Source organism: Meles meles, chromosome 3 (assembly GCF_922984935.1).
Source record: "Meles meles chromosome 3, mMelMel3.1 paternal haplotype, whole genome shotgun sequence".
NCBI lineage: Eukaryota > Metazoa > Chordata > Mammalia > Carnivora > Mustelidae > Meles > Meles meles.
This window is the reverse complement of record NC_060068.1, coordinates 87,573,200-87,592,156: the sequence shown is the minus strand read 5'-3', so window position 1 is coordinate 87,592,156 and position 18,957 is coordinate 87,573,200. Positions and strand designations below refer to the sequence as shown.

Sequence of the window (18,957 nt, the reverse complement as noted above, 5' to 3'; positions counted from 1 at the left end):
TAGCCTGTAGAATTTTCCTTCTCTACAAACCCTTCACTAGCACTCTTGAGTGGTTTGAGTGTCTGACTCAGATCAGGATAATTCAGTCTGTTAGGCATTAAAAAATGTGAGCAGAAAAATGTTACCTCCTCTCAAGTACAGTAACAATTATAAAAGAATTTTTACATAATTAATATAAATGTTACATGAGAAATGCAACTAAGTATAACATTGTTATATATAATTGCATATAAAGTGGCATATGAGTACATTTTGATATATTTGAAATTATTTGAGGTGGTGTCTCTGTAAGTGAAAGAGCCTAATACCCACCCAGATAATGGAGTTAGGTTCTTAGTTCTGTCTCACACTCCCAAACCCTATCCTCCCCTTGGTCTTCCCTGTCTCAGTTAATGCCACCATCTTACTCATTGGCTTAGTCTTAGAATCTAGGAGTCCTCTTAGTTTCTTCTCTTTCCCTTACCATTCCCCTCAGCCCAGTTTTTTTAGCCAATCCTATTCATTCTAGTGCCAGAAAGTACCTGAGCTCTTAAGTCACCCCACCCGGAGTATCATTCCTTAGCTTGTCTGAGCTCGTAGCCTCCTAACCAATCTCCCTGCTTCCACTCACACCTGCTTACAGCCAATAGGCCACAGAACACCAGATGGATCTTTCTAAAATGTAAGTAAAATCTTATTGCCCGGGGCGCCTGGGTGGCTCAGTGGGTTAAGCCGCTGCCTTCGGCTCAGGTCGTGATCTCAGGGTCCTGGGATCGAGTCCCGCGTCGGGCTCTCTGCTCGGCAGGGAGCCTGCTTCCCACTCTCTCTCTCTCTGCCTGCCTCTCTGTCTACTTGTGATCTCCGTCTGTCGAATGAATGAATAAAATCTTAAAAAAAAAAAAAAAATCTTATTGCCCTCTACATGGTGTGGAGGATTGATAAATATTTGTTGAAGGAATGAATCAGTGGTCCTGGCTGCTGGAAGTATCAGTAAGCAATGAGGGACAGGGAAAACCAAAACAAGTTCAGAGAGCCCAGATTTTATGCCAATTTTGGTTCATTGTCTGTAATCTTGTATTTACTTGAAAACCCAGGCAGATGAGCCTACTTCTACTCATTGGCTTGCTCTAGACCCCTCACAGCCTGCCCAGAGACAATTCCAAAGAAGGCCAATCAAGGTTTTTCTGTGTCCACTTAGACTCTAAACAGCTGCCCAGCTTTAATTAATATTCCACAATCGTATCTGGAGAGGAGCCAGTTGCTGAGACAGCTAAGTGAAAGGAAGACTTAACTTTTCTTGTATTAGCTGGGTCTGTTAGGGTAGAGTCAGAAGGGTCAGGTGTTGGGAACTACTGTCTTTGCAAGCTCACTCACCCTGAGGTTCCTGCCTAACTGCTCTTGTGCCCATCTTATCTGCTGAAATTCATCTTGGAAGGAGATGCTAGGTTTGATCCTTGCAGATTTGGGCTTAAACTCTAAAGCAATGGCAGTATGTTACTCAGAGTCTCCTACAAAGCGACAGGAACCATGGTATTGAGTGTTACAGCGTAAAACGCCACAAGTCATTTAAGCTGATCGTCAAGTAATGACAACAAGGATTCAAATGGGGGGCTTACTCTTTGATCCACCAGGAGTTTCAGATAGCAATTATCATTATTTCTTGGATTCCCTCAGTCCTGATAGAAAATCAAGGCAACCAGAAACTATCATTGTGTGAACAGACAGCTATTAAAAGCACATTAATAATCTGTGGTGGGTACAGCATATGCCTTTTAAAAAGATTTGCAACTTGTTTCTCTGTGGTAAAGACACAGGACTTCTCCAACCTAATTACAAAGCAATCAAACAATTTAATTAATCTGGAAATCACTTTCTAAACCATAACTGCCTTGAAAATGAGGCACCCTGTGCAGAGCCGTGAGGTAAAGTCCCATTTTGTTATATTGCTTGTATACTGGCTGTGCTAGTCCTCCCCCCCCCCAACCCCACCCCCGGGACCCTAGCATTAATTACCTACCAAATGCCTGACCACTGCTAAGGTTTGCTTTACCAGGTCAAAAACATCAGCAGTGATGTTTTTCAGACAGTGGACTATGAAGTGTCCTAGCACTCAAAGATCCAAGAGCCAGCAAATCCCTGGGAGCAGCAGGATTTGAGTTATAAGCAAGGGCTGCACATATGGGCAGAGAATTAACTGGCACCAGTTTTCATTGGAAAGTCTCTCAGGTATTGCTTTGCAGATGGGTGGATGAATTCAGGGAGCAGTGCTGTGAGGAGTGAAGGTCATGTATAGGACTCTGGTTTCAGTCCGTCTTGCTTTCTCATCCTGGAGGCTTGCTGGGCATGTCCACAGCAGCCTGGTCCTCATTTCTTTTTTTTTTTTTTTTAAAGATTTTATTTATTTATTTGACAGACAGAGATTTCAAGTAGGCAGAGAGGCAGGCAGAGAGAGAGAAGAGGAAGCAGGCTCCCTGCTGAGCAGAGAACCCGATGCGGGGCTCGATCCCAGGACTCTGGGATCATGACCTGAGCTGAAGGCAGAGGCTTTAACCCACTGAGCCACCCAGGCGCCCCTGATCCTCATTTCTTAAGAATACATATATAAGGTGTGCTTTTTAATTTAATCTGTTCTAAATGAGTGGTATTTTCTTCACTGTATAACAAAAGTATGTCCTTCAGGCCTCAGAGACTTGAGTAGGTAACATAGAAATCAATTTTTCTTTCAAATAAGATCACAGACTTCAAAGATTGACTACCAGCGGTGCCTTGGTGTCTTAGGTGGTTAAGCGTCTGGCTCTTGATTTCTGCTCAGGTCATGATCTCAAGGGTCCTGGGTCCTGCTGGATGTGGAACCTGCTTAAGATTCTCTCTCTCTCTCTCTCTTCTCTCTCTCTCTTTCTCGCTGTTGCTCTCACTCTCGCTCTGTCCCATGCTCTCTAAAAACAAAACACAACAAAAACAGAAATGAAGATTAACTCCCACCCATCTAATATTCTAATCTTTTTCCTCTCCCTAAGGAAGATGGAGGAATATTCTGTAATAACATAAAAATCTACACTCATCCACCCTTTTCCTGTCCTATCACAACCATTCCACTTCTCTCTCAAAATTTCCAAATGTTGGTCACTTGTAAACTGTAATATTTTCATCACTTCATTTCTACTGCATCACTAATTATGCTTGGTTTGCTCACAAAGATGTTTTTTCTATTGGCCTTTCATGTCCTAATCTCTGCTCCTAAACTTCCGTTCTTTGGCTACTCATCTGTCCACCCAACAGGTTCATGCCAGATTAAAATTTCTAGCATCTCTCTTGCCTGCTGATGTCTCATAAGGCCCTCCCCTGCTTAATACCAGTAAACATAGCTCACAGCTTACTGGCTATACCAGTCTGAATCTCCTGCTGCCAGAGTATCTATCCCTACTGTATCATCCTGCTGTTTGGGTGGTTTCTGTCCCCTTCCTGAGGTTCTTCCATTCTTCTGTTGAGCTTGCAAAACTGTCCTCAAGTTAAGCTGTAATCTCTTGTCTGTAATGAATTCTCAGGGATTCTAGTTCAGGCCACCATCATTTTCTCTAATATCCCACTCCATTGAAGAACCTTTGTGATAGGCAGGGGTGGGGGGAGGGGTGTGCGTGTATACACACGTTGGCGTTTAAACCTGGCTGTAGATCTGCCATGAAACAGGAGGAAAGATCTGTTAGGAACAAGATTTTGCAGATGGCCCTGTAGTCTTGAAGTTAAAAATGTGGGAATTGGGTTTGATTTTATAGCAATGTAGGAGTGGATGAGAAACATTTTTAATCGATGGGCTTAGAAAGGCAGCACAAAATGGAGAGGCAAAAACCCAAAGATTAGAAATGGTTAATGGTAGCCTTGGTTTTGTTTTGTTTTGTTTTGTTTTCATTAAGAGCAGAGTTAAATTAACCTACCTCTATATATCTTTGTCTCAGCCTGTTCATCTTCAAAGGGATCAGTTGCCATGTATTATAAGATGTTGCATGGCTTCTTGGGGACCAGTCATTGAAATCTCTAAAAGTGAAAAAGGTTTTAAGTTAACTCCCTGTTTCTCCCTTCTTCAGAGTGATGAAAATAGGTAATAAGCTCTCTCTAGTTCTAGTTGATCTCATTATAATCTCCAGATACACTGTTCACTTTACAAAGAACTTGGAGCTAAGAATTTGGTATTAAGTTTCGTGGATCTTATTATTTATTCTCAGTGATTTCAGTAGCAAGAATTGCTAAACTGATCGTACTGTGTCTTCCAACAATCAATTCTTCTGGTTTTCCTGATAACTTACTGGTAGTTTGCTCTATATGGGATGTGAGCAAAGTGAACACGTTTTCCAAATAAACAAAATCCACACTAAGATTTCTGGCATTAGATTCATCTCCCTTTCAGAAACAAGAATTTTTAGCTATCTTGAGTTTTTCAAGATCTTTTAAGGCTATGAAGAGTGATGTATAAGCTAAGATGGGAGAAGGCAGGGTGGTGGGAATGAAGGCTGTTGGGAAAAGTTGATGGAACTTAATTTAGCCGTGTGGATAAATGGACAAAGAGAGTCCTGGATTACTGGATGGCAAAAGCAGAATCCATTTCTCCAGGGGCCCGAGGAACAACAGATGCAGAGACATGATAAATTTCATTACAACAGAGGGAAAAGTTCTTCTAGATTCTCTGTCCATAAAGAAACAGGCTTTTCATTGCTTCCTAGTCAAATGGCTTTAATTGTGCTGTCTCATAAAGTTAATGGCATCTGTTGAAGACATCTCTATAAAATTTGCAACCTTAAGTTAATCGAAAAATTTCAGTAGAGATGTAACCAACCCAGAAGTCCTCAAGGTAACACTAAACGTATCCCCTTAATGGGTTGGTCTCTTCTTATTTGCACGCAGGTGATGCATTGTTTGCAGCTAGGTACTGACTTGAACATGCAGTCTTGTATTCCTCACACCTTACCACAGTTGTCACTTACGTTTCTGAAATCAGTAATGTGGGAACTGGCTGGCTGGTAGGAATTAAACACAGCTTCCTTATTTATTCTCCATGTTTCAAGACAGTATAAGGCTAGCCTGCAACCTTTCCTCACCTCCTCCTTTAAACCAGCTACATACAGTTCCCTCTGGTCCTCAGATAATTCTGCCAGTCTAATTAAACATGCGGAGGGAAGCCGGGTAATCTGGGCTGTCCTGAGCTGCCCCTCACCAGCTGCCTACCACACATTCACAATGACCAGCAGCAGGTTGGGTGTTCTGATGGAGGAAGTAACAAGCCCCCAAGGAGCTGTGCTCTTTGCAGCGAGCGGTCTGTGCTCACCCGCCTCCGTGGGATGCAAGGAAAACACCCTCTGAGAAAAAAGCCTTTGTGGGGTGGTGGCTTTGAACGTCTGCCTGGCCAGTCACAGCCCAGATGCTTCGAACTGGGGTGGGGGGGGGGGGTGTTGAAGAAAATAGTGTTAGGAGCTAGATCTGGGTCATTGGAGAAATAGGTCCAAATGACTGGGTTCTTCCCAGTTATTTTATGATGCGTACTGATATTTCCGCTTTTAAAACATGGATTCTGGAATGCAAGGATGTATTTTTGAGAACTCAGACGTGTACTTGGTTTCCATAAATAAAAAATCCTGAGGCTGCTTCCCACAATAGAACGCCCCACCCCCACCACCAGGTGAAGCATAGACCTCCACAGCTATCCTGTCACTTCAGATGTTAACATCTAGAAGACTGAGAAGCAAGGCATTGATATATACATTATTCTTTAGGACTGAAATGTTTAGGTTATTAATCCCTGGGAGACTGCTGCTTGGTGGTGGATGGATGTGCTTATTCATATATCTTGCACCCTCAGAGCACTGTGCTGGGACTCAAGCCCATTCCCTCACTCCCCCCCCCCCCACTCCCAGCCCCCGCTCCAAGGAAAACTGAAGCGTTTTTGAAGAGATGAATGTGGGATAAGAATGTACAGAAACGCATTACTAGAAAGAAGACGATCCTGGATGTGGATAATGTTACAAAAATAAAATCATGTTATGATTTTTTTTCCCTCTTTCTCTTTACAGGAAACAGCCCTCAAGATAGTCCAAGAAATTTCTCCCCCAGTGCCTCAGCCCATTTCTCATTTGCACGGAGGTGAGGACTTTCTGTGGGTCAAATAGTAAAGTGTTATGTCGAGAATCGTGTCTCCTGAATCCCCTCTTCCTTATTCCCCCCTGTTCCCCTGCCTTCTGCCTCTGAGATCCCGCGTATTATATATGGCCTCTGAAGCTCCCTGCCCAAAGATAGCTTCAGACCGCCACCCAACTTTGTTGAAAACACTCGTGCTTTAACAGTTTAATAATAATTTTTGACTCGGGTTAGAGTTCCATGTACCTCTCTTGGTCCTTCCCTAGACACTGGGCTCCCAGTGAGAGCGAGAGATGATGGTTTCCTTTTTTCTCTCTTAAGGTGTGAGACTCTCACATATTGTTATTTTGTATATTTAGTCCAACAGGGAAGAGAATGCCCTGTTTTTAAAATTATTCTTGAGTGAAGGGATAAAGATCAGGCTTATTAATGTTTTCTTATCTTACTTATACCATTATGTGTGGTGTGTGTGTGTGTGTAAGCATTGCCTTGTACATGCTTGAGGTTCAGCAGATTTTTACGGAACTATCCGAGCTTATGTTACAAGGACTTGACTCATGTCTGTGTCCTGGTGCAACTGTTACTGTTGTTATTGAAATACTTTTTTTTTTTTTAATGACCTTCTTGAGATCAGAGGGTATGAACTCTAAGATGTGTCTTTACTGGAGAGCATGAAGCCGCCAATTTGTGATCCCTTTGAGATAAAGCCACGCATGGGCTATAGGATATTTTATGTTTTCTGTTCATATCTTAGTTAGAATTTGATACCAAGTGCTGAAGATACATGTGTTCTCTCTGGGTCATTGAGCCACAAGGAAATCTTGTTGTGAATTAGGAGGACCATAGGCCTGTGCCATAACGTCAAATCTTGTAGGTTCTGGATCTTCTTCTGTGACTTCTCCAAGTCAGAGGAGTCTACACAGCTACATTTTCTGTATTCCATATGTGGAATCAGTGTACATCTCCCTGTCTGATTCCAACCTTCACCCTCCTGGGTTCTGTCACCCCTCTCATACACCCTGGCCCCTCCTGCTCCGGGAAAAACAGAAAACAAAAAGCCCCTTCAGCCGGGTAGCTGAATATTCAGGGTAAATTCATTTATGGTGGATATGCCCAGCACACTTGCTCATTTTCCTCACACACCTAACTATACCAGGAAGTGGATTAACATAGCACTTAATAAAGACATACGTGTAGGTTAAAAAAAAAATAGATTTGTTTTAACACGTGTTCCTGACCAGCAAAACCTGCAATGTCCCCACTGCTGTTTGTCAGCACGTAACGTATTTACATTACTACATCCAAAGAAGAGGACCTGTTGGCACTATTTCCCAAATTCTCTGTAACTGATATCCCTTGTAAATATTACACATCCCCCACCATATGGCAGGTGCCTGTGTGTGGAAAGTACCTGTTCTCCGTCGTGGCCAGGACACCAGAACCATAAGACAGGCTCTCTAAGGAACTTGAGACTCCCACCCTGACTTTTTCCCCAGTTCAACTTCTCTTCTTTTAGGAACTTGTTCTAAGCACTATAAAGAAAAGGTGAAAATTAACTGGTCCCACAAAGCCTATGTTCACCCAGTAAATATTAATTCATGATAGTGCTACTCATCTAAGTGGAAATGAAAATCTTACAAAAATGGATAAACAAGAACCCACCGCAGTCTTTAAAACACACCTCTTAAAAGAATGTGTTTAATTACTTTAATAAGAAAAATGCAAATCTCATTATAGTGTGCATTTAAACATGACAGAAATCATAGTCTCTTAATCCTGCCAGATTTATAAAAATGAAGAGAATCTGATAATTAAGTGGGTGACTGGAGGATAGATGAATCTGGTTTCCCTGCTATTTAAAAAGGTATATAACCCACAGGCATGTTAATTTTTGACCAATAAACCATAAACCATGACAGAAGATTATCACAGGAGACCTGTAGTTCATTTTGCATGAATTTCCAGATGGAACTCCCTCCACACTCTTCAAAAAATATTAATTTAGATTGAGGCATGAGTGATCATCTTTTTAAACTTTTATTCAAGTAAACAGAACCCTGCATTTGCTATAAAAACTAAAATTGATGTGTTTTTATTTAACATCTGGTGTCTCTCTCCACCTTTCTAAAGTTCATTTTTATTCAGGAAGCATGGAAAGACCACTCATGGGTCTCTATTCCATTCAATTCTGGTGTGCATTTTTGAGACTTTAAGAAGTAATATCATTATGAGACTCTCACATGTTGTTATTTTGTATATTTAGTCCAACAGAGAAGAGATTGCCCTGTTTTTAAAATTATTCTTGAGTGAAGGGATAAAGATCAGGCTTATTAATGTTTTCTTATCTTATACCGTTTTGTGTGTGGGGTGTGTGTGTGTGTGTATACACATATACCTTATATATACCAGTATGTGATAATACGCCCCCCACTAGACATCCCCTGTAATGGAATAGTTTAATTTCAGACTGGAAAATAGGATGGCACTCACTTGCTATCTAATACATCCATAAGAGTAAAATTATCAAGCTAATTTTTTACTAATGAGTTAAAAAGGATGAAAATGAGCATTATAGCATAATAAGTTTCATCAGGAGCAAAGAAGCATATTTTTACTTTCCTAAGAACTGTGATACAGATTTATAGTCTGATAACAGAATTAACGTTTTTTCTTTGGCTTAAGATGGAGGCAATAACGTTCTGCCATTCCCAGAAGTTGTTGGAATTGACCCATTACTTACTGCTTTTACTTATATTGAAAACACAGAGCCCTGACTGCATGCCATGGTGTTTCCTAGTGGCTTCATTGTTCCTTATTCCTTATTCCATATTCCTCAGAATATATTTCCACAAGCAAATTACTAGAACAGACTTAGCTGCTGAGTTCAGGTCATTGGACACTGGTTGAGCACCTGGTGTAGTTCAACATGTTCCAGTATCAATCAGAATATAGAAGATGTCATGCCAAGTGACTGTTACAACAAAACAAATCAATCTTCTTCCTCTTTCTACAATTACAAGAGCCAGGTTGATACTGGGACTTTCCACTTTTTCTTTGTTATATACAGTATTAATATGAATTTTTTCAGTAGTGTTGAAATGATGTTTTTTGCAAAGTCTTTTGTATTCTGTGTTCCCATCAGATGTTTTTCTCTTCGTTCTTTCTCACTTAGTTTAACACTGAGAGATTTCCACCACACCCCACCCCAAAAAAATCACTTCAGAAAAGCCTTATTGCTTCGGCTGCAATGTAGTCTGTCTTCCAATAATATTTTATTGGTAGCTTCTGCAAAGAAAAGACAACATTGTTAGCAGGATCTAAATTGCACTTGTGTGATAGCTTTCTTGAAAAAAAGGGCATGCTCTCTCTTAAGTACAGTATATAGCATGTATACTAACTTCTGATATGTGGTTGTCATGGTAATGAAAATGCAATGGTCCTTTGTGCTCCATTTGAGTAAATAGATACCAAGAACTTGGGGAACTTCATGAGACATAAATTACTTCTGGTCCATGGCTGCACTTTCTTGTTTAAACATCTTTTAGTTGGGTGTTTTCCAGAGTAAGCAAATGTAATTTATGTTTCAAAACTAGTAAGATTGTGTCTTTCCTTGCAATTGTTCATTCATGTGAAATATATTCATTGATACCTGAGGGAAAGGAGAGTTAATGAATCACAAAACAAAGTCACAATGGGGGAAATCGTGCCTGCGTTCTTTCCAGAGACTAGTTTCTGATAATTGCTATTAAATGGACTGAATAATCCTTTAGAAAAAATCATATCCCCCACCCCCTTTTTTTTTTTTTTTACTTCTAAAAATTGGAGGTGTTTAAAATGTAAAGTACAGTATGGATTTTTAAGTTTTCAATAAGCAGCCAAATAAAATAAAACTAACCTGTGTCCATTTAATTGATGTCTTTAGAAACATGTTCTTACAATTATTTTATCATAAATCTTTAACATTTTTAATTGTTTAAAAATATTTTTAAAGAACATATGACTTAATTGTTCCCATTCCTTATATCTGGCATATTTACAAATATTTTGTTTTGCTTCTTTTTTTTAAAAAACAAACGATCCAATTGTACTCCAATCATGGTCACAGAAATGACAGGTAAATTTTACTCAAATTTTAACATTGTAGTATTTCTGTGATTTGTCCACTTGAATTTCTCCATTTTGTCTTTGAGGACCATTTGCATTTATTGGAGGCAACATCCAAGGTAGCCTGTGATTATATTTTCCCTTGACTGTTATTTAGTCTCAAATATCAGTTTTTTTACAGAAACATCTAATTGTGACATTTCTCAAATTCAAGTCTAATGCTATTGAATCCCCTGACCTCAACTTCCTGTGAATGTGTCTGTGGTAAATTTGCCCCCTCTTATCTCTCACATAGTAAATGAGTACAGGTAAATTATAAGAAGTCTATATAGGATAGACTACATCTAAAGAATGCAGTATAGGCCTTTATAATGTGTGTTTTTCCTGTTTTTCCCTTGGCAAAGGCGCATCTATTTGTTCTCACAGGGGTAGATGATGTTGAAGTCACAGTCTTACTTAAAACAGGATAAATAATAATGACTCTGGAACACTCAAGAGTTCAGAAAGTTTGCTTTCTGGTCCCTGCAACAGTATTGTCTCTACTATTTCATTCAGTCATTGGAGACCCTTGTAAAGACCCTAACTCTTAACCAGAATCTACTCCGGAAGCTACCCTTTGACCATTTGGAGAGAAAATCACTCTCTTTAAGGACTCCTGACAGTTTTGCCTCTATGACTGGAGCAGACACTTGTACTCTTCTCATTAGCTTCTTAACTAGTGGAGAATATTCTTTCTGCCCCTGCTGTCCTGGGCCAGAGCGGGGCTACCTACTCAGAACTCTGCAAGGGACTTGTGTTGTAACACTTGAAGCCAGGTCCTGTCAGAAGATAGTAAGTCTTAGAGATTCTGTCCGTACGGTCAGTCATTATTTTAGTGTGAAAGTTTTTTGCTACTTAAGACTTGAACCAGCCCTGAGCCCCACTAATCCCCTCCCTAGGTGTGAGGAGGAGGACAGCTCCCTTGAAAATAAGTGGAGAGTTTTTAGGATGTAATTGAAGTCTCCACAGGCTCTTAGACCTTGCTGGAATTCAGGCCCTTCCAGAGACCCATGACCTCAGTGATCAGCCTCCAGACACAAGTATTTTTTCCTCCTCCCTTTCTGTTTTTATTCATTTGAATCTGCTGAGTCTGACCATTGTAATTATCCCCAGTATTCATTTTGTCAAAGTGTGTTAGGGAGAGATCAATAATATGGATCAACCCATTCACTTTCTACTTGTTTGGCTATATCGATTCAGTTTAAATAAAAGTCAACCTGCTGTATAATGTTTGTTTACTCTGGCCCGTGCTGAACATTTCCACATCTTCACTGACCGTATTTGTATCATTTGTTTGACTAAAAATGCTCGGTTTCCCTGGGGTTCCCCTGTAACAGTGCTCCAGCATTGGCCAAAGCTAATCTCCCTCTCTCAATAGGACTGATGGACGCCGCTGGTCCTTGGCTTCTCTCCCCTCCTCTGGCTATGGGACAAACACACCCAGCTCCACAGTCTCTGTAAGTACTGAACTGTTCTCCTCTTCCTCACAATCACACGGCTCTCTGGCACCGCACGTGTTTTCTCTGGGTGTTTCCTGGTAGGAAGGGGGAGATAAATTCGGCATGTCTGTCACGCTGAATAGGTTCCTCATCACATGAGGAACTGACAGATGTAAAAAGGACATACTCTTTGCTGCAAGCTTTTAAACTATGGTGCATAAATTGAGTTAAGTCCCAGGATCACAAGTTTGGAGGAGATTGGGAGCTTTTGTTTTAATACCATTTGGCGTAGTTCGGGGGGTGGGGGTGGAGGGGGAAAATGCAATCTGGTTTTATTGCTTTGGTTCCACACCAGTGATATCAGTACTGAAAACGCCATTAAACTTTGATGGCCCGGGTCTTTTTTTTTCCTCTTGTGTGGCTTAGATGCAGGGATTTTTTGTTTATTTATTTGTTTTTGCTGTTTTGTTTCTTTCTTTTTTTCCTTCAAATAAAAAAAAACAAAAAACAAAAAAAAAAACGGCAAGCCTTAAATCTGTACCTCCTAGGTAAGACATCTTTTTAAGGAGAGATTAAAAGAATTTTGTAGTAAGTTAAGACAAAGAGACAAAATGAAGCCATGGAAATAGGATAAAGAAAGGATGCTCTTGCCCTAAACTGTAACATTTCAACACGAGCTCTAGCAACGAATGGAAACAATTCAGTAAGTTTAGATAGATGCTTTCTCAGTTTAAATTAGTGGTGTTGTGGGGTATCTGTCTCTGCAGAGCTTCGGAAGCTGAAGGTCATTTAGAAACCCCAGGTCTATTGTAGGTGTTCAATACATACCTAATGGAATGGCCTGAATGCCCTTGGACAAGCCAGAAATGTGGACCTGATGATTTTAGATTTCCTTCTGGTCCATTTCCATCTTCATTTTGTGAAAGTCTGTGGTTTATTGTGTAGGGTTATTCATCCATTGTTTCACTGGGCTGGTGCTGCTAGTTTTTCACAGGCTCCAGCTCTGTGCTAAGCACGTACATTCAGCACGTACTTATATTGAAAAGACATTACAACTGGGGCACCTGGACAGCCCCGTAAGTTAAGCGTCCAACTCTTGATTTCGGCTCAGGTCATGATCTCAGGATCTCAGGGTTGTGGGATGGAGCCCTGCAGCAGGCTCCTCACTCAGCAGGGAGTCTGCTGGAGATTCTCTTTCTCCTCCCACCCACCCCACCCCCACCCCCACTGCCTTGCTCCCTCTCTCTCAAATAAATGCTTTTTTAAAAAAAGAAGGGACACTATCATTGTTTATAAACTAACTGGTATCATTGCTGCCTTATATTATGTGTTTCCAGAATTCCAGACACAATATAATGTGAATTTTCTGGAGCACTTGGAGCAGATGGTACATACAATTTTTGACCTCATGTTCCTACTTTTTCCTTCAAAATAAAATTTTCTTTCAAGATTTTATTTATTTATCTGACAGGGGGATAGAGAGAAGGAGAGCACAGCAGGCAGAGTGGCAGGCAGAAGCTAACTCCCCATTGAGCAGGGAGCCAACGCAGGGCTCCATCCCAGAACCCTGGGATCATGACCGGAGCTAAAGGCAGACACTTAACCAACTGAGCCATCCAGGCACCTCTAAAATTTTAGCTTTCAAATTACTTTGTGCCAAAAGATGCAAAGAACTGCTAAGTGTGTGTAGTGTAGGTGCTCCACATATAAAAAGTTCAGTTATCTATTCTCCCTATTGATTGTCGATAAATATAATGAATGAAAATTTGAAAAGCTACTTTTCATTTCTCTCAGGCTTTTTGGGTTCTTGTCCTTTACATAGTGGGGCAAAATTTGCCCAAACTGCTTAGTAGTTACATTTTCTTCTTTTCTTTCTTTTTTTTTAAAGATATATTTTATTTTTAAGTTCATCACTGTGTCCACTGTGGAGCTTGAACTCATTACCCTGAAATCAAGAGTCACGTGTTCCACTGACTAAGCCAGCCAGACTCCCCTCATTTTCTTCTTTTCTAAATCTTACCTGAGGCACTCTCCAGTTTTCATTTTGTGGGTTAACTGTTAGTCATGAAGCCAATCAAAATGCATTTTAGTTATTTTTTAAAAGTAAACATACAGAACACAAAATTACAAACACTTGGAACATACAACTTAAGTTTGGCAGGTAATTGTGTTGTTTGCTGAATTCCAGCACTACTACTACTGAAATGTAAACATCACATCTTTATCCTTTGGATATATGGCAACTGTACCTTTGGCAAGTGTTAAAAATGCTATATTCTAACATTGAAAAGATTTGGTCATAGGAAGTTAATCAGTCCCTCCAGAACATATTTGGTTTTGCAACTTCTTTCAACTCCAGATTTTTCCATTAAGATTAATCAGTGGGGAACTTTTCCAAGACAATATTGCAGTCATAATTTTTAATTTCAAAATAAGTAATATGGAACTGCAGCAGGAGGAGGACATTCCCCCATATTTCTTAACAGATTAATTATTTTCTGCTGAGGAAATGGAAATAAGAATATAAATACCTATACATATGTGAAGTATGACTATTAAATGATACTACATTTAATAAGAAGTAGGAAATTATGCATTCATGTGAGTATTGTCTGTTGCAAAATGGTTATCTGGAGAGATTAAATGATATCATTATTCAGAACAGGTTTGGGGAAGTCTTGTACAGCTTTTTTATGTAACCCTCTACTCTGTGAATATGGGTTTGATTTATGATGCTATCAAAAGTTATGTGCAGACCAGTTGGGTGAGGAGACCTGACACCACACGTAGAGAATATGCTAGAAGTGTAAAGTAATCAGACACAGTTTATTGGAAACTCCCAGACCAATTACTGAAGCTCTCCTCCAACTGGGACTCCCAGGATGCCTTGACCAGTGGAGGTGGTTTGAAGTATGGTGTGTGGTCTTGGGGCAAGCCGGCACCTCTGCTGTCCTGCCTCTCTCACTGATTTCGAAAGTTCTCCACTGAGTGAGTCCCTGATCTTTGCTAAAACCTAACCTTGGATTTTTCAATTGTCCAATATCATCTCCCTTTTGGGGCCCTATTTTGGTACCTTTTGAATCCCTGGGGCCATTTTGCTGGCCTGCAATTGTCCCCAATGCCATATACCCATCCTTTGTCACTTGCATAGGTTATCACCCTCCTCCCATTTGTACCTTGCTTGTTCCAACTGAGATGAAGGAGGCTCTCTCCCCAGAGGAGTCCTTGCCTCCTCGCTTCTTTACTAGTGTTAAGGTTGGAACATTTAACACCATTGCATCATTCATTTTGCCTTATTCCCTGTTGCTAAACCTGGCGGTTTTGTTCTGTGGCTGCATATATGGCAGAACCACAGAATTTTCCACACTTGATAACATTTTGTGACATTTGCTAGGGCTGTTTTTAAAATAAATTGTTATTTTGTTTAATAAATGTTAAAGGTACAAGTAAAACGCTGTCCCCACCCCAGTCCCTTTCTGCTCCTTCCCTCCAGAGAGGGAAGCTACCCTTCTGAAGTCACTTGCTGTCATTTCCATGTCACTGCAGGCCCCTGATACTTTACGTGAAACTCTAGAGCCCAGTGTGTTTGGGAATTAATTTTCATATTTTCGAAAGGTAACGGGATCCTTGTATCGTACCCGACAGCCCAGCAACACCTGGGCCAGCGGCTCACAATCAAATATATCAATATTTCTACAGAAGCCTGAATTAACATTCCCACTAAGTGGATTGAATGCATATTTTAAATAGCTTTCCATGAGCTCAGTTGATGCTGGGCCAAGAGAAGGGATTCCTGTAGTCTTAGGAATAAACTTCAGAGTTTTAGGGTTTTTGTTTTTTTTTTTTAAGATTTTATTTATTTATTTGACAGAGATCACAAGCAGGCAGAGAGGCAGGCAGAGAGAGTGAGAGGGAAGCAGGCTCCCTGCCGAGCAGAGAGCCCGATGCGGGACTCGATCCCAGGACCCCGAGATCATGACCTGAGCCGAAGGCAGCGGCTTAAACCACTGAGCCACCCAGGCGCCCAGAGTTTTAGGGTTTTGCAGTCCTGGATACAGAACTGTGGACATTGGTTTTCCTCTGAGACCTGTGTACAGATTCTTACTTACATTTTTTTATTAGCTAATTTCCTTATCTTCACTTTGATCATTAAGGCTTCTCTCCTGCTTTCAGTGATTTTATTATTCTTTTCCTGATTGCTTGAGTTGAATTAATTTGTGTTTTATTTGTTTTTTTCCCCAGCAAAAAATGTTTAAGACTGTGCTTATAATCTTCTGAATAGAGATTTGGTTTAACTCATAAGTTTTTCCAGTAGCGTTTTCATTTTTATGGCTTATAAAACAATCTCATTACACTATAAATTTCCTCTTTGTCTCTGTATGGACTTATAAGGTGTTTTATAATTTCAAGGTATGAGGGTATTTTTAAGCTTTAGTCATTAATTTCTAGTGTTACTGCATTGTGATGCTTCAGTGTTTATGAAGTGCATTTATTGTTAAACTAATGACAGCTTTAAAAAAAACTGTTAAAACTGAGATTTTGGATGAGTGTTAACTTTACAAATTTGCTTATTCTAATCATGTTTCTCTTGCTCAAAAATTTCTCAGTCTCTTTTGTTAGAATTGCTTATAGAGCTTACCTCCCAGTAAAAACAAAAAGAAAAGTCTGCTTGCTTTATAGTTCTGTTTGTCAGATTGATTAAAAAACAGTGTTATTTAGTTATTCATTTTTTCTATGTTACCTTTCTCTAAGTATGAAGTGACAGTTTTCAAAAAGCAAATCTATACGCAAGGAATTTAAAAAACTCACCAACACTGCAGCTGCTTTAACAAGGGAGAAGAGGGGAGGGGATATACGCTATGGCGAGTGCTGTGAATTGTGGAAGACTGATGATTCACAGACCTGTACTTCTGAAGCAAATAATACATTGTATGTTAATAAAAAGAGAAAGAGAGAGAGAGAAGAGCGAGTCTTAACCAAAGGAAAAAAGGAAGAAAAAAAATTCAAAATTGTAAAACAATGGCATTAGTGAGAAAAGTAGCTTCATCTCATCCCCTTTTCACCCAAGGCACATATCAATGTATCGACAGACAGCATGCCTTGTAAAGGAAGATCTCATTATGTTATTTATGATCACACATCATAAAAGTCATTTTATGTTACTCACCGGAAAGCCACAGTGTTTAATTGTGAGCAGTGGTCCAAGCAAGGGTACCATACTCAGTTGAGAACTAATCTGTCATTTCATGCACCCAGATTGTCCAGGTAGCCCTTTCTTGCCTTGGCTTTGAGCAAGTCCTCCCCATTTTCAGAGCCTGGATTTTCTGCAAGAGAGGAAACTATCTTTTGGGAAATGGTCTTATAGACAAATGAGATGAAATATGGTAGGCATTTTGACCTCACAGAGAAAGCAGTTAGGGTACACATTTAGACACTAATTATTATAATTGTAATGTGAAAGGGAAACTATAAAATGGTGATGTCACCCAGGTTCACTGCTTTGATTGTGAATTCACTTGAATTTAAATTCACTTTCTCTCTGGTCCTCTAACCTCCCTGTGGTTTTGTTGTAGTCCTCCTCTTCCTCCCAGGAGAAGCTGCATCAGTTACCCTACCAACCAACGCCAGATGAATTGCACTTCCTGTCGAAACATTTTTGTACTACCGAAAGCATTGCCACAGAAAACAGATGCAGGAACACGCCTATGCGCCCCCGCTCCCGAAGTCTGAGGTAGGTGGACCTGATTGAAAATTGTTACTTAATTGGATTATCTGTTTTTAACCATTTCGAGGGAAGTCGTTTGTTCCTCTAATTCATCTGTGTGTGAATTGATTTTTGCACTACCCCAAATACCGTGTGATTTTTTCCAATCTCTACGTGATATTGGTAGTTACCACTGAAAGGCATCTTACTATTTTTCTTTTTTTTTCCTATTTTTTAAAAGATATTATTTATTTTTTTGACAGAGACACAGCAAGAGGGGAACATAAGCAGGGGGAGTGGGAGAGGGAGAACCAGGCCCTCCGCTAAGCAGGGAGCCCAATGCAGGTCTAGATCCCAAGACCCTAAGATCATGACCTGAGCCAAAGGCAGATGCTTAATGACTGAGCCACCCAGGCGGCCCTCTGTTTTTCTTTTAATTTCTCTCAATTTGTAATTTGGGGTAGTAGCAATAATCACGATGGACTAAAGGGACCTCCTGTAAAACCTTCTTGCATTGGAAATTTCAAGTCAATCTAATTGTGGTGCAGGAGCACTTAGTGTTCTTATTTTAAGATGAGTAAGCTTGGCTAAAAAGGAAGGACAGCAAAAAAAAAAAAAAAAAAGGACTTTCCTTCAGATTCCACATTATAAAAGTTCATTTATATTTTTCATCTTTCTTCCCTTCAAAGTTTTTACTTTTTCCAAGCTAATGAATAAATTATTAGGAATTTATGTCCCTTCAATTTTGACACTGAGTAGGGCCAGAAATATATAGAGATAGATTGATGTGTTTTACAGGTTTTTGTTTGGGGGTTTTGTTGTTTTTGGTTTTTTTTTTAGGATGTAGACTCTAAAACAGATTTGTGTTCAGGATATTTATTAGGGGGTGCTTAGGATTTATCCCATGTGAGGAAGGCCAGCAAGTTGACTTGAGCAGAAAGAACTCTAGGTGCCACACAGCTGACTCCACAGGGAGCTCTGGGTGTGGCGTGACCCATCAGAGGTATCCCTCTCTGCCAAATGGCCCTTACTTTTTATCCCTACCTCAGTTGCTGAGTGCGGTACCCTGGGAAGGACTTGGCCTGGGTGAGGTGACTGCAGCTGAGGCCGTCTTTAAAGGGACTGGTGGCTGATGGCTTCTTCAGTCCCAATGCTGGGGCAGCAGGCCCTTCTCTGCAGGATGATCGAAGCAGTCCATCTCCACAGTATGAATCTTGCAGCTGTAGAATTGGTATACTTTCCTGTTGAAGATTTTACTGTAAAAATAGTTTGTCAGGTATTCAGTTGAATATCAAAGTTTACCGATTAGGGTTTTCCCCTTTGTACTTCTTTTTTTTTTTTAAGTAAACTCTATACCGAACATGAGGCTCAAACTCACGACCCCAAGCCCAAGAGTCTCATGCACTATTCACTGAGCCAGCCAGGTGCTCCTGGCTGAGATATTTAGGATAATAAACTGATAGTTAATGTACCCACACTGAATGATTTGGCAGTGTGTTGTTATTTTGAGTTAGGGAATAAAAGGTCAATGTTAGGGGCGCCTGGGTGGCTCAGTGGGTTAAGCCTCTG

At 40.2% G+C, this 18,957-nt stretch overlaps 1 protein-coding gene across 12 annotated transcripts in view; it reads left to right on the top strand.

Moving 5' to 3' along the window:
- The window catches only part of MAST4 (microtubule associated serine/threonine kinase family member 4), a 558,512-nt gene that overhangs the window by 474,095 nt on the left and 65,460 nt on the right, over nucleotides 1–18,957 (top strand). For 6 of the 12 annotated variants that reach the window (XM_045999068.1, XM_045999070.1, XM_045999065.1 and 3 more), the window contains 4 exons: nucleotides 6,039–6,108; nucleotides 10,208–10,216; nucleotides 11,624–11,702; nucleotides 17,258–17,415. In XM_045999068.1, coding sequence (XP_045855024.1) covers nucleotides 6,039–6,108; nucleotides 10,208–10,216; nucleotides 11,624–11,702; nucleotides 17,258–17,415 — 316 coding nt within the window. The remainder of the gene's footprint in view (nucleotides 1–6,038; nucleotides 6,109–10,207; nucleotides 10,217–11,623; nucleotides 11,703–17,257; nucleotides 17,416–18,957) is intronic. The other 6 variants (XM_045999072.1, XM_045999069.1, XM_045999071.1 and 3 more) reach the window with 1 other exon arrangement.